We start from the raw sequence: 15,357 nt of genomic DNA, 5'->3' as shown, positions 1-15,357 counted from the left end.
AAATGTCTGACGGATAACTAAGCAAGTACAGTTTTCTGAAATACTGTTATATTTACCCTATTTTGCTAATATAAAATGTGCATTGCAATTACAAAACAACAGCAATAATGAGTACGATATAAAAATAATTTTTCAATAATAATAGTAATAATTACAATGATGAAAATGGGAGCTCTCATAAAATTTTATTTTGTACAATTTTGTCAGAAGTTACTCAAATGCAAAAATATTGTTCCATTTACCACAAAAGACTCCTGAGAAAGAGAAAATACAGTCTTCTAAACAGACAACTTTACTAATATGTAGACAATCTTACGTATTCACGCAAATATGAAATACGCGGGAACGCCGCTAGGCCGTAAAACGAACTCCAATCATAATGAAATGTAAGAAGTTGTTTCAAATTCATACGTCAATAATATGTTCATTTGCGCATACACTTATAATATATCATAAAATATCGAAAATATCACTTTCATCAAGCACATGTTTGCAGCAAGAAGCCATGTCTTAGAGCTCACTGAGTGACAACATCTACTGATGCATGTTGATTGAAAATATCGTAAATTCTCTGACTTAGACATATAATACTGCCATCTGATTAAATACTCTCGTAACTAAAACATGAAGAAACACAATGTAACCACCAGCTCACAGCACGGCCTGAGCGTAATTTCAGCCCCGCTGCGAGCTATGCTTGCAGTTAGACCGGAAAGAGTTAATGGCAGGTAGTGCTAAAAGTCTGCAGTCTAACATCTTGGAACTTGAAAATAGGTGCAATGAGTATGGTATGAAAAGTATCTTTTCCAAGACTAAATTGATGTCAATAAGTAAGAAATCCAAGAGAATTCAGTGTCAGATTAAGGATACAAAGCTTTTTCAGGTAGATAATTTCAAGTATTTAGGATGTCTTCTCCTAGGATGGTAGTATAGTAAGTGAGATTGAATCAAGGCACAACAAAGCTAAGGAAGTGTGCTCGCCGTTGCAATCGACAGTATTTTGTAAGAAGGAAGTCAGCTCCTGGATAAAACGATTTTTACGTTGGTCTATTGTCAGATTAACTTTTCTTTATGGAAGTGAACATTGAGTGGACTGGGGATATCTTATTCATAAGTTAGAAGTAACAGACATGAAAGATAGTGAGAATGATTGCTGGTACAAACAGGTGGGAACAGTGGCAGGAGGGTACTGAAAGGCATAACAGTCTGTAATGAAGTATGTATGTATATTAAAAAGTATTTCTCCTTGCCTTTTGTGCAAGTGTTCTTCAAATCACTCGGTGTGATCATCGCTATCGTCACTGCTTTCGTAATCACATGGCTGGTCCGAATCCTCACTTGGGACTTTTTCCTTCCCAGAATAGATCGCCTTCAGATCCATCCGGAGTAGATGAAATTCTTGTTTTCTTAAAACATTTTTTGATGACATCTGGAGTGACTAGTCCTCACTCGCTGATTACAGGAAATTACGGTTGCTTGCTTTTGCCACCTTTTGTCATCACATGCTTATCCTTTTCTGTCGAATTTGCGTAGAACCTCCTTACATGATCTCTGAATGGTTTATTTAAGATGTCCAACAACTGTAAAATTGAACTAAGGCCTCCTGGGATGATGGGTGGGTAAGTCTGCATCATGTTCATCTGTTTTTTTTTCCAAAGGATCCACTTAGTGACTGTGGAAGCTGTCTACTACCAGCATAGACTTATTGTTCAGCAGGTCTCCTGATGTATGATCCTACACAGTCTTCAACCAGTTCTTCATTAATTCAGCTTCCATCCAACGTTTCTCATGTACTCGGACAAATATGTCTTTGGAAAAGATCTTCTTTTGGCAGCATTCTCCTTTTTAAGCATGCAATATGGTGGAAGCTTTCTGCCATTTGGAAAGAAGCGGCCCTTAATTAAGGTACAGTCCCAGCATTTGCCTGGTGTGATAATGGGAAACCACGGAAAGCCATCTTCAGGCTTGCTGACAGTGGGAACAAACCCACTGTCTCCAGGATGCAAGTTCACAGCCGCGTGCCCCTGACCGCACGGCCAGCTCGCCCGGTGCTTGATGCACTGACTGCGTTGATTGTGGTATTTGATAGCATATCAAAGAACAATGGCGTTGCCAGTTTGAGACAAAAAAACTTATGCTCTTTCCAAATTCTTGCGACAAAGTTGTGAATTTTGATTACTTTGTCATATAATCTGATGAAAGGCACTGATACAGAGATTTCCTTCTCTGAAAACTTGGTCCATTCTGGCGATTAAAGCATTTTGATCATCCTCTGTTTGCTTCAAAATCTTTCCCTGCAGTGCCAGTGTGCAATTTCACATGCTTTAAATTGCATTATATTGTAATTTACACCGTTACCATTGTCTCTTGCTTCTCTAATCCACTCCAGAACTTTTATGTCCACATTTTCGTATTTTCTTCATGCCTTGGAAGGCTAGATGTTTTCTTTGCTCACAATAATTTGTCTCTGGTTATGCCAATAACAAATCATACATGGCTGCACTTCGTATTTACAACTTACTGCTCTCACTCCATTTTCTGCAGCATATTCTAACACATTAAACTTGAAGGATGCCATAAAATGTGTTATTTTGTTCATTTTCACTCCTGCATCACTGGATGCCATGTGGGAGGCAGAGATCGGAAACTGGAAGAGCATTGAGGAAATCTAGTGGGAGAGAGTAGCCAAGAGAAAACCAATGCTGATATATAGGTGGAATTTCTTACCAGACGCCAGAGAGAAGGATGTCTGGTTACTGTGGTAGTGTACTGATAAGTTACTGCAGTTAACAAATGGCCAAATGTAACAATAACAATAGCTAACATGTTATCTGGCATCTGGTGGGAAGCATGGATTTTACCGTTAACTGAAATGTTGTACTTACTGCCAGTTCACTTGAGAGACTTTTTGCCATTATTTTTGATCCCGTTTCCATTTTTTCCAATTATTTTCCCCCTTCCCAATAATAGTCTATAATTAAGTTGGGCGGGTAGTGGGGAGTTATAAGCTGATAAATATGGTAATTGTCTAAGTGAACAAGAATCAATCTTTTTTCAAATGCTTTATTGGCCCAAATATAAGACTTTTTTTTTTTTTTGTTAAAATTTAGGGGACTTACAAAAGTAGTAGTCTTACATGCACAGCCTAATATTTAAGGAGACTCCCGTTCATGAAAGTCAGTTTATTTCATTCACCAACCGTACTGGCTTGCACATTGGGAGTCACCACATGTATCACTGCTGAGGTCAGGAGCTTTTAGAGCTGGAATGATGATTTTTCCAATCTGTAGCTTGTATTGTATTGTTGCTGGGCTTTGTGTCATTGCATTAGTGCATTCTGTTTTCGTCACTATTCCAGCCATGAATGATCATGTGGAAAGGAGAATGATTTTGTCACATAAGATAAAAGAAGTTATGATATGAACTTCAAATTGCAGGTTTTTACGAAAGATTTGAATGAAGGCGCTAGAGGTGGCCTGCGAGTTAAATGTTTGAGTAACTGAATTTAAGGCTAGCCTGGGATGGTGTATAAATGAATGGTGTAACGTTTGGGGCTGTGTTTAGCAATGTACTAGCTATGAAAAATTTTGGTGGTTTTTTTCTGCCAGGCTGAGTGACTCAGATGGTTGAGCCACTGGCCTTCTGACCCAAACATGGCAGGTTCGATCCTGGCTCAGTCCGGTGGTATGTGAAGGTGCTCAAATACGCCAGCCTCGTGTCGGTAGATTACTGCCACGTTAAAAATCTCCTGCAGGACTAAATTCCAGCAGCTCAGTGCCTCCGCAAACTGTAAAAGTAGTTACTGAGACATATAAATGATAAATTTTATATATTTATTTTTCCTGAGTGTCATGTGCTGTGGCGGAAAGAGGAAGAAATGTTAAAAATTGCTGGCACATCTTGAAATGCGTTAAGAAGATCAAAGAGAAGAAAATTTAATGACATGTTATTTGAATTTGTTTTAGGGAAACAAAACTAGGATTATCAAGTAAGTTGTAAACTTACGAGAATGAATGCACTAAGAGGTGTCCTGTGAGTTAAATGTTCCAGTAACTGAATTTAGGGCTAGCCTGGGATGGTGTAAGTGAATGGTGCAGTGTTTGGGGTTGTGTTTAGGACATCACACGAATATTGCACAATACCTATACTCAGATTATGCCGATAAATTAGTTGCTTATCAACTTTATGTAATAAAACTGAGGAAAGTCCACAATGTTCTTCCCTCGTCCAGAACTCCTTCATCCTTTCACTCTGCAATTCCTCCTCTCTTCTGTTCACACTGCTTGGGTACAAGATCTAACTTTTTTTGAAAACTCTTGGTGGTCTTGTTCCTCAACTTGCAAGACTAGAATACTACAACACTCCCATCCCCTAGTTCCGGATCGCCTGAAACTTGGGAAAGGACACACTTTTATTGCAATTCATTAAAGTTTGATACATGCATTAAATTTGCCTCTTATAATTATTTGACTATTACTACACTAAATATCATTTATTTTGTCCTAGTCGTTAACAATGCTATATCATCTAGTACAACGTGTATCTTCCCTTTCCTTAGCTTATTGAATGCTTACTTTTGTGTCACAAGTCTTTTGGAGTATCGTACCATTAACAACATGCCTTATTTAATGGCTGAATTATGAATAGAAGGTAAAATTTCCTTTTTTCACATACTTTTTAAAATGAAAAAAAAAATTGCTGTTCTTCCTGGTGCGATCCACTCTTTATTTAATAGTTTAGTAATTGTATAGAATTCTCCCTCTCCCTCTCTTTCTATTTTTATTTTATATTCACTTCCCAGATATTTTACTCTCAGTGCTTCTGTTGCCCTACAGACTCTTAATACATGTGCTTCTTCCATTTCTTCGCCACAGAGTAGACATTGATTTTTGTTATTTCTCTCTCTCTCTCTCTCTCTCTCTCTCTTTCTCTGACCCTTACTTTTATAAATTCTCATTAGCCACCACACCATTCCTCTCACTTTTCTGTTAGGAAGCCTTTCTCTCCTTATTGCCATATTGTGTATAATTTTACAAAATTCCAGCAGTGTCCCTTTAGTTCCACATTCTGCCAGAATCATCTGTTTCTCAACTCTGACTATTACGTTCTTTTTGCCATTGATGCTTTCACGGCCCATACTCATAGACATGATACTGTATAGGCTTTTGGGCTTATGCCGTGTCAAGAAAATAAGATGAAATTCTTTACATTTCACAGAGAACTGTGCTCTGCGTCATCAGAAGAAAATCTCGACTGTCCACGAGAAAGGCTTCTTAAACGTTCTTTCTGAATTCCTTATCTTTATACTGAATCTCTTTGCCCCATTAGCTTCCCATTCCTATTCTGTCGAACATTATCTTCACTTTCGTTAGCCAGTAATCATCATTTAAGTTTTCCATCTGTTGTTTGCATGCTAAATTCAGTATAACCCTCCCTTCTCCCCTTCTTAATCTTAACCAATACTTTCATGGCTATATCTGCTTGAATGCTTATATCCTCACATAGTCTTCTAACTCCATAGTTGGCCATGCAATCTGGAAGCCACATAATTATTTTGCAAAATTTATTATTTATTACACATCTTCCTCTCTAAACACCTTGTGCTGGATAAAGTGACCAACCGTTTCATTTCAGCACGTCTTATTTTTTTTACATATTATTACTTGTATTTTCTTAATATTTATTTTCAGATTCCATATTCTGCAACATTCAACAGTTTTATTAGGACTTGTTTCACATACTGCCTAGCTTTAGAGAGAGTAGAAAACTAGGCGAGGAATTTCTTTTATTACTTGTATTTTCTTAATATTTATTTTCAGATTCCATATTCTGCAACATTCAACAGTTTTATTAGGACTTGTTTCACATACTGCCTAGCCTTAGAGAGAGCAGAAAACTAGGCGAGGAATTTCTTTATTATTCATAAATGGGCATGTTCTATCCTTCCCTTGATTATATAATACATCATTAATGAAAAATATGAACAATATTGGTGATAATGTGATAATTTACATCCCTGCTTAAGTCCTTGACTTATAAGCATCTCTGTTTATGACTTCCCTTCCGTTCCTTATATTCCCATTTCTTCCAGATTCTTCTTCTTCACCCCTTGATGCCAGTGCACCGTAGCTTTCCTGGTCTCAGAAAAAAATTATCTGATTGGTTAGTCTTCCTGGATTCATCCTGTAGATATATCCAAAGAACATGGCTCTCCTCTTCCATATGGTATCCGAGATCTTTTCCATCTTGAGGTATAACTCTTGGTTTCCTTTCTTTCTGTATGATCCCTCTTTTTCTTTGAGGTCCCAGTATTTTCCACAGAATCTTTCTGTGCACTAGTTCCAACTTCTTGGCTTATCCTGTTTTTATCAGATGCAGAGATTCAGCTACATACTGTATAAAGCCTCTGGGTGGATCACTGTCTGGTAGTGCCTGAGTTTTGCTTTGATCGAGATCTTCTTTGTTGTTGTACACAATATTTTATATTAAAATAAAACTTTTTTCTTAGATTTACTTTAGGGCTTATTAAATTATCTTAGTTATAGGAGAGCTTGAATATGTTGTGGTTACGTTCATTAATTATACTCGTATTTAATATTTCTTGTGATTACCTTCCAAACCTTCAGCATTACCTTGCAAATGAGGCCATTGCATATTTTAGCCAATATGGTAACTGTTATAACATCAATGGTTAACTCAAATCAGTAATGTTAGTTTACTATTTTAGAAACATTTTTATAAATTAGTAACCTATGTGTTCATGGTAAAAGCTGGTACTGCGTTGGAGTTCTCTAGTAGGCCATTGTATTGAAGTCTTGCTGCTAATCACAATTGTAAGTCTTAAGGCAACACTCCAGAGATAAAAATCGATATTTTAGTAATTTTGGCATTTTCTTTCTTATGACTGAAATTGAAAGGATTGAGTTTCTTCTTTCTTGTCACAAAATTATTGTGTTGAAATCAAACAATTTATCACTTTAATAATGCTTTATTTGCAAGTCTGCACACAGCAGAAATGGGCGTGGCATCTGCTGAACTGTTTTGTTAGGTAATGATGTCATTGTCGTGTTTCCATTCAATCAAATATGCCTGTTCTTTACAATTATGCATCCATGGGATGGGCCAACAGCCCCCCTCCTGATATATTTATACAGACTCAAGCTGTAAGATCTACCATATTTCTGAATGAATTTATAAAGCCTGTTACGGACTAATATTTCAGTACTCGACTGTCATTGAGCAACATTTTATGCTTGTATTGGTATTCCTGCTGGTACTACAATGGTGCCGACAGCTATAAGTTTTGGTATTCTTGTATGTTTAATCTTTTTTGTGGGTTCTGTGGCAGCCAGTTTGTTTACTTTTGTGAAGTACGCGAGCAAGTAACGTCTTGTAGTTTCATATCAAGATACTGTTATTATTGAAAGACAGAGGGATGTAATAATTGATTGCTTGTATCCAAGGGAATAAACAATATGCATAAACATACAGTAAATCAGCCTTAGCTAAGCGAAGATTGCTAAACTTGACCCAAGGAACTTTCGTCACTGGCATCTTTCCACAAGTAATCGTCCTCAGTACCGTCCACTGAATTTGAAATCCCACATTTCTTAAATCTTTTGGACACTAGATCGTTGCCGAATCATCAGGAAAGTGTCGCATCGACTTCAAGCCATGTAAGTCCTGCACCTATAGCCAACAATCATGACATGACAGAAACTAAAATCCCCAGAACGCAACTAAAACACAATAAGACCTGAATGCCCGTTTACATGTAGTATATTGAGTTTAGTAACCGTATTGAAATCTATTTCAATACTCCATGTAAACATAGTAGATATTTACAACAATGAACGGCTTGAATACGTCCCGCACCCAAGATTTGTAAGCAATATTTTAGGGAAAAAAGTGTGGGTGGTATTCGGGATTATACGGTAAATTTCATAAAAAAGATGGAATTAAATTTTTTTTTAAAAATCTAAAACCGTTTTGGGGAAAAAATTATTAATTGTATATGAATGAAATGTTTATGATATCTCTACTTTTATGTAGGTGACATTCCCACAAAGTTTTGTGAAAATCCATGCATTAGGTAAAAATATATTTTTATCTCGGGAGTGTTGCCTTAAGTGTTATTTTTCTCCATCATTATGTACATTAGCTGGCAACATTAACTGTTTTCTTCCTGTAGGTTTGATGTTTGGGAAGACTTTGAGAAGGATCATGCAAATTCAGCTCAGAAAGGTTACTCAAAGTTACACAAACAACTAGAACCCTTCATCCTTCGGAGAGTCAAAAAAGATGTTGAGAAGTCACTACCTGCTAAGGTATGAAGTTCAGTGAATTCTTCTTTATATATACTGTATATATTTTATTCTGAATGAACTGTATTCTCTTTTCTCCTTAATTGAGGTTGCCCAGGCTGAGAAAGCTTACAATTTAGTTGGATAATATATAAAATAATATTTGACAAGGAACACAGTAAAAATTATGAAGCTGTTACTTTCAACTAAAATTAACAAGCTTAAAATAGCTTAATTTAGATGAAACAGTGATACCAGAATAATATTTAAAATAATCAATGATATTGAATTTGTAGACTATAATGAATATGAATTCTAAATTAGCTATAAAAATGGTTCCTAGGGCTACTCTCAGAACCTTTAAAAACACGTTAAATCAGAGTATTGTATATCTCAGGCCAAACTTTTTCCAGAAAGGACAAATCTCATGGTTTTTCCCCCTCTAGTTCTAATCATTAAACCTATAACCCTGAAAACAATAAAAGTAGTTAATGGGCCATGAAACTAGTAACATTATTATTCCTATAGCCTCTGTGGATTAGTGATATAGTTGGGAGTGCAAGATTGTAGGGTGGAGAAAAACTGCATTTGGCACTCCATATCATACGATGTTGACATGTAAAAGATCTATGGTAATACATTCATACTTCCCCAATAACATTAATTAAAACTCTGCAAAAAATCAGCAAGAGGTAGGTTAACCGCGTTCTGATGATGGTGATTGCTGTTTCAAGAAAAATTAGAACTAGGTAACAAATTAAGTGAAAACAAAATCCAAAATAAAATTTAAAATATTTATTGAACAAAGGAATTTGGAAATGAATTTTTTTTAAAGAGTTTTGCTAAGCCACATAATACTCTGTAAACTTGAAGTGTGGAACTGCTTCTTTACCCTTTAAGAGCTTCCATGACCTATCCTCAGCCTCTCTCTGTGAAGGCCCGAAAGTGGACCGCTACACAGCAGTTTTTTTTTCTTAATTCTTCTCAGCTTGTTGAGGTTTCAGATACCTGGCCACTCCAATTCCCAGGACGCCAAGGTAGGTCGATGTAGCTGATAATAAATTCCTTAGTAGTTACATTCTGCTGTGTTTATCATATCTGGTAGCATAGAATAAAGCACTGAAATTAATATGCAAACAGCCAAACTGGTGTAAAATCAAAATACTGTAAATGAGGCCATATTAACTCTTAGAGTGCCGGGGAGCGCGATCGCTCTCCTCTGTAGGCTAGCGAAAAGTGCCAGGAGCGCCATCGTGCTCCATGTTGCAGCTGTCTATGTAAGTCGTAATAACAGTTTGAACATATCTGACAGATGGCAGCTCCAGTCAGCATCACTCTGTAGTAGAAACTATGTAGTTTCTAAATCTACCACCAGAATCTCTGTGTGGCATGTTGTGTTGATGTTATGATTTTTTTCTATTTCAGCTGTTTTGCATGTACCTGTAGACCATGTGTTCGTAGTAATGGCGACTAGTTCTCGTATTGTGTTTGAAATTGAGGGCGATTTGCTACAATATGTTAATTAATTGAGTGATGACTGTGATTATATCGAGTCACGCAATGATTCAGATGATACTGAGAGTAATAATAATGCCGGTAATGTTTCAAACAATGACGATAGTGGTGATGTTATTCGACTTACTCGTGTGACAGTGATGAATGAAATTTCCGATTCAGACGGTAATGATAGTGACGGGAATAATGATGGAGTTGGTGGAGACAGTAATGACGATGATGACCAGATTCCCGATTTCCGTAAAATTCATTCCGATCACGACGTACAATTTCAACCCTCTCGTGCATTCCTTGAGACGCCTGGCCCCAAACGTGCACCTCCTCCTGATGCTAGACCAAGTCAGTATTTTAATATATTTTTAGATGAACCATTATTCTTAAAACATTGATATTTTACAAACTGGTAAACAATGCATCAATGTGCACAGGAATACCAAACTTAGGTGAGTACAGTCAAAATACTAGAATGTACTGAGATCCGAATTTGAGTTTTAAATTTTTTCAAGAATTGCAGGAACAAATTAAATTTTTTACTCGGCAGTATGAATTATTTTTGTGATGTTAATATAATGAGTGAAGAGAGGGATAATAATAATAATAATAATAATAATCATCATCATCATCATCGTATAGCCTCAGCTACCGTGTGCAGACATTTCAATCTGACGCCATCTGGCTGTCTGCTCGTCAATTTTGACGTTCCGTTTTACTCTAGACCCACTAGAGGGCAGACCGAGTAAACCGAAACTCTCTTGGGCGTCTATGGCTGAGATTTAATGAATTTTGTTGGGTAAACACCAAATGTGTCACCAGAGATCTTTTACATGCCAACATCGTACGACATGGAGTGTCGAATGGACTTTTTTCCGCCCTTCAAAAATCCATATACCTCTGCCGGGTTTGAACCCTCTAGCTTGGGATCCGGAGGCCGACACTACCACTGATCCACAGAGGCAGCTAGAGAGGGATCACTTAGCTACAAGAAAATGTAAACTACAATGAGATACCTTGAAAAGTGAGGATAGGATATGCTTTTATCTTCGGTGCTGCATAATAGGCATTTTCTCTCTGGCAATCTTAGCAACCACAGCAGTAAGGGAGCCGGCACTAAGAAGATTAATTTTATAAAGAGGTGCATTTGCAATGTGAAGATAAAAGAAAATAATATTACTTGTTTTTTACATCCCACTAACTACCTTTTTTTATAGTTTTCGGAGAAGACAAAAGAGGCATGAGTTAAAACCTCGCTCATTATTCTCAGCTTTGTTTTTATCTTCGAGATTTGACGTGCAGGGATAGTACCTAGCATGTAGGTCACACCTACCTACCTTCTCTTCAATCCCAGCCCCAGTTAATTATAAGTGCACATGCCAGCACAGACACCATAAGTTATCAAGACAAGTTCACAAATGTTTAACTCCATTTGTAATTAATGCAGTTGTGGTCGACAAGATAAGTCAACTTGTTACCCACCAACTTAGCTGTATTAGCAGCTGAGTTTGGAGGAGGAATATGATTTTGGAAACTAGTTCTCATCAGTGTTGTATTACTTGGGCTGATAATGTAGATGTGAAGTCTGCATTACTCAGAATTCAATCAGTAATGTATCACTAGTTCAATATTTAGCTTGTCCCATAGATATGTTAATTTCATCCAGTACTAATGGTCCTGCATGTAGTACTCAGGATCTTGGGTTCAAAAGCTAGATAACAGCCAAGTGCTTAGGGAAAAGTCACAGTAGACATCTTTAGAAATAATCTCTTTGTAATAGTCATAAATGTTTTTTGTGGCCTGTTTGGTAATGTATCGTTTTGGATGAAACTTGCTTAAAATTATCCACTACTAATCCATTGTTGGTTGTGCTCAAGTTTACCACTTGATTGGCTGATTATAATTACCATACTGGAGTGAATGTACCTCATGAGAACCACTGTAAGTACTTTGGTGATAATATAAAGAAAGATCTTCATTACAGTATTGTAATTAAAGGTTACAGATATCTTCGTGTGGTTATGAGAAGGGCCCAGATAGTTATGCAATTTAAAAAATGCAAAATACGTATCAGATTATGCAATTTAAAACAGGAAAATATGCATTAACAAACCATAAAATATTTACTATCAAAAACTTCATCTTTTCATCCATTGAAAATCTAACATATAATCTACCAAAGCAATAAAAGCAATAAAAATGTTCTTGTAAAACTCAACAAATTTGTGGACTGGAACTACTGCTGAATTGAAAATAATTCTTTCTGTTGCAGTATTTAACTGTAATAATTTTAATGTTTGGAAACAGAAATGATTCTCTGTTCATTCTAGGAATTGATTTGTATTGAAAAAAATCAACGTTCAGCTGCAACAGATGTTATAGGCGCATATTTTAAGTTTGCTACTTCTTCCAGTGACAATATTTCTTCAATATAATGAGAATTAACTGAGGGATGTTTCACCATTCAACACAATGTATAAAACATTACATTTATTGAGCAAAAACTGGTTTTGATTCCCTTGGAATCATCATCACTTTGCAATAAATAAATAAAAAAATCAAAGGATCCTAATAACAATCAACATGAAAACTGCCTTAAATGCATTTACAATGGTTGATATAAAATACATATGACCATAAAACATATTAGTATTTACAGAAAGTTCTTGGAACAGGTCACAGATAACTGCAGACATATATGACCAAAAAAAAAAAAAAAATTTATTTATAGAAACTTCTTGGATTTAGGCCACAGATAATTGCAGTGCATTTGTACACTGTTGAACAGAGCTTTAAACAGCGTTCACTGTATATGTTTTTACCATCCACCAACGTTTCAGCTAAGAATATCTGAACGTTTTAACATATGTCTTTTATATCCACTGTAATAAATAAGAACCTCACAGTTATTCTGCAACTCCCAAGTTTTTACCCATTTTCCTAAAGCTTTGTTCAACAGTGCACAAACGCACTGCAATTATCTTTGACCCAAATCCAAGAAATTTCTGTAAATATTAATGTGCGGTTGTGTGTGGTGTTTTTTGTCATATGTATCTGCAGTTATCTGTGACTTGTTCCAAAAACTTTCTGTAAATACTAATATGTTTTATGGTCATATGTATTTTATGTCAATCATTGTAAATGTACTTAAGGCAGTTTTCATGTTGATTGTTATTAGGATGCTTTGATTTTTTAATTATTTATCATGAACTGATGATGATTCCAAGGGAATTGAAACCAGTTTTTGCTCAATAAATATCATGTTTTGTACATTGTGTTGAATGGTGGAACATCCCTCAATTAATTCTCATTTTATAGTTACACGTCAACACGGAAATGAAAATCATAACTTATAGATATTTCTTCAATATCGGACAATTTGCTGTCTGATTTGCCAGACAAGATATTGCCAATATACTTCAATAATATAACTTTTATGTAATACATAGGTAAATACTGTTGAATTGAAAATAATTCTTCCCATTGCAATATTTAACAGTAATCATTTTAATGTTTGGAAACAGAAACAATTCTCTGTTACTTCCAAGAATTGATTTGTATTGAGAAAAACAGATGTTAGAGGTGCATATTGTGCATTTGCTGTTTCTTCCAGCAACAATTTAATATCCGACAATTTTTTCTCCGTTTTACTAGAGAAGGTATTGCCATTATACTGTAATGATGTGTGGTACTCCATACTTTTATGTAGTACATAGTTAAATTTTTCTACTTTCTTTGCAGTTTCACCTGGTGCAGATTTAAGCTCTTAGTAAGAGATTTTCTGTTAGATTTATTTTTGTGACAAATCGTATGGCATTTTGTTCGAGCTCTGTGATGGCTGTAGAAATGCAGTTGAAATGTGACTTAATGTAAATTAAAGCCTCCTTTCTTCCTTCCCTTCATATAGCTCCCTTTACTTCAACAATGTTTTCTGCTTCATTTTCACTTAATTCTTTTAGTATGTTTCTCAGTAATGTCAAACATTTTTACAATAATATATAGCAGCCTCTAACCAGATCCTCCATTTCGTAATGATTGGTTCAGAAGGAAGTAGAATTTCCAAAGCCAACTGTCTAAACAAATTGATTCTAGTCAGAGATTTAAGGAAAACCTTTTTTTTTTTACACATGATGATGAAAAATTACTGAGCGGAGTAGCTGCACGTGTTAATGTACTATGACTATGCAGCCAAGCTCTGCATTTCCATTCAAGTGGTGAATAGGTTCAAACTCTACTGTCGGCTGTTCTGAGAATGATTTTCTGTGATTTCCCATTTTCACTTCCAGCTAAATGCTGGAACAGTTCCTATTCATAGGCCACCGCCAATTCCTTCCAAGTTCTTACCCAATTTCTTTCACTATCATTCATTTCATATTAGGTAAGCCGCAAAATCTGAAGCATTTTTCAAAATTTAGTTAAAGAGCAGAAAGTACAACTAAAACCTTAAGAAGAATAAAAAGACAGTATCTTAAAGAAACTCTGAACCCAATTGAAGATGAATTCAAAATATCACATTCACAGAATTGTTACAAAATTAAGAAAGGAAAAAAAAAAAAAAAAAACATTTGACAAAGTATGAAGCCCCAACCTTATTATTACAAGATGGAAATGGTGAACTAGCCCACAACAATCACGACAATGCACAAATCCTGGCTAAATATTTCAAAATGCTCCTAAATTGTGAAGAACCATCAGAATAGGGATGTATAGAACTAGCACCGATAGAGCGCACTGCTGTTGTACTGGGTAAGCACAATGTGTTCTTCATTTGTCTCCTGTGTACTCGTGCTGCTAAATATCCATGAATTTAAGTTGTTTAAAATGTTATTTGCATGACTATGCTGAGCTATTGCAGTGTTCCTCTTTGCAAAAATCAGGGAAACCCATTTTCGATTCGCCAGTTTCCACAAAATAAAGAAATGAGTAAGAAATGGTCACATGTTATTAGAAGGACAAATTTTGGTGAGAAGAATCTGACAGAAAATATTAAACTGTGTTTCCATTATTTTCAACCCGGTGATTTCACGAAAACTTTGTTGGGTAAGTGCGATTTACGAAGGGAAATAGTTCCTAGTTTCTACCTATAAACTGATTAGGCATTTCAATAACAACCACCGAATTTATGCGTTTGTATTTAAAGGTGAGAGAGCAAGATTGAAACCGGGCGCTGTTCCATTGCGTTTTCCGTGGACCACGAACAAGGAAGAGGTTTATGCACCACGATAAGCCTACAATATCGGAATATACCGAAATCACCTCGTTTGAAGTACGGGAAGGAATCATGAACATACCCGAAGAAGTGAATGTAACATTTGTGACTCCCATTTTCAAAGACATCAGTACTCAAACAAATACTACAGGTAATTTGGTTGTTGAGGAAACAATGCGTAATCCTGATGCCATATTGCTTTATACAGGATTTGTAGTATAGGTAAGAAATGTGTTTTTCCACCATTCAATACACAATTTATTTTAATAGATTAAACTAGTACCGGTTTCGGCTCTTTAACGGCCATCATCAGCTAGTACATGATTTGTTTTAGCCATT

General features: G+C 35.9%; 1 protein-coding gene across 3 annotated transcripts in view; it reads left to right on the top strand.

The window, feature by feature from the left end:
• Positions 1–15,357, top strand: part of Chd1 (chromodomain-helicase-DNA-binding protein 1) — a 447,987-nt gene that overhangs the window by 248,381 nt on the left and 184,249 nt on the right. For all 3 annotated transcript variants that reach the window (XM_067135606.2, XM_067135608.2, XM_067135605.2), the window contains exon 13: positions 8,192–8,327. In XM_067135606.2, the coding sequence (XP_066991707.2) occupies positions 8,192–8,327 (136 nt within the window). The remainder of the gene's footprint in view (positions 1–8,191; positions 8,328–15,357) is intronic.

This window comes from Anabrus simplex, chromosome 1 (genome assembly GCF_040414725.1).
Source record: "Anabrus simplex isolate iqAnaSimp1 chromosome 1, ASM4041472v1, whole genome shotgun sequence".
NCBI classification, from domain to species: domain Eukaryota; kingdom Metazoa; phylum Arthropoda; class Insecta; order Orthoptera; family Tettigoniidae; genus Anabrus; species Anabrus simplex.
This window is presented reverse-complemented; position numbering and strand designations above follow the sequence as displayed.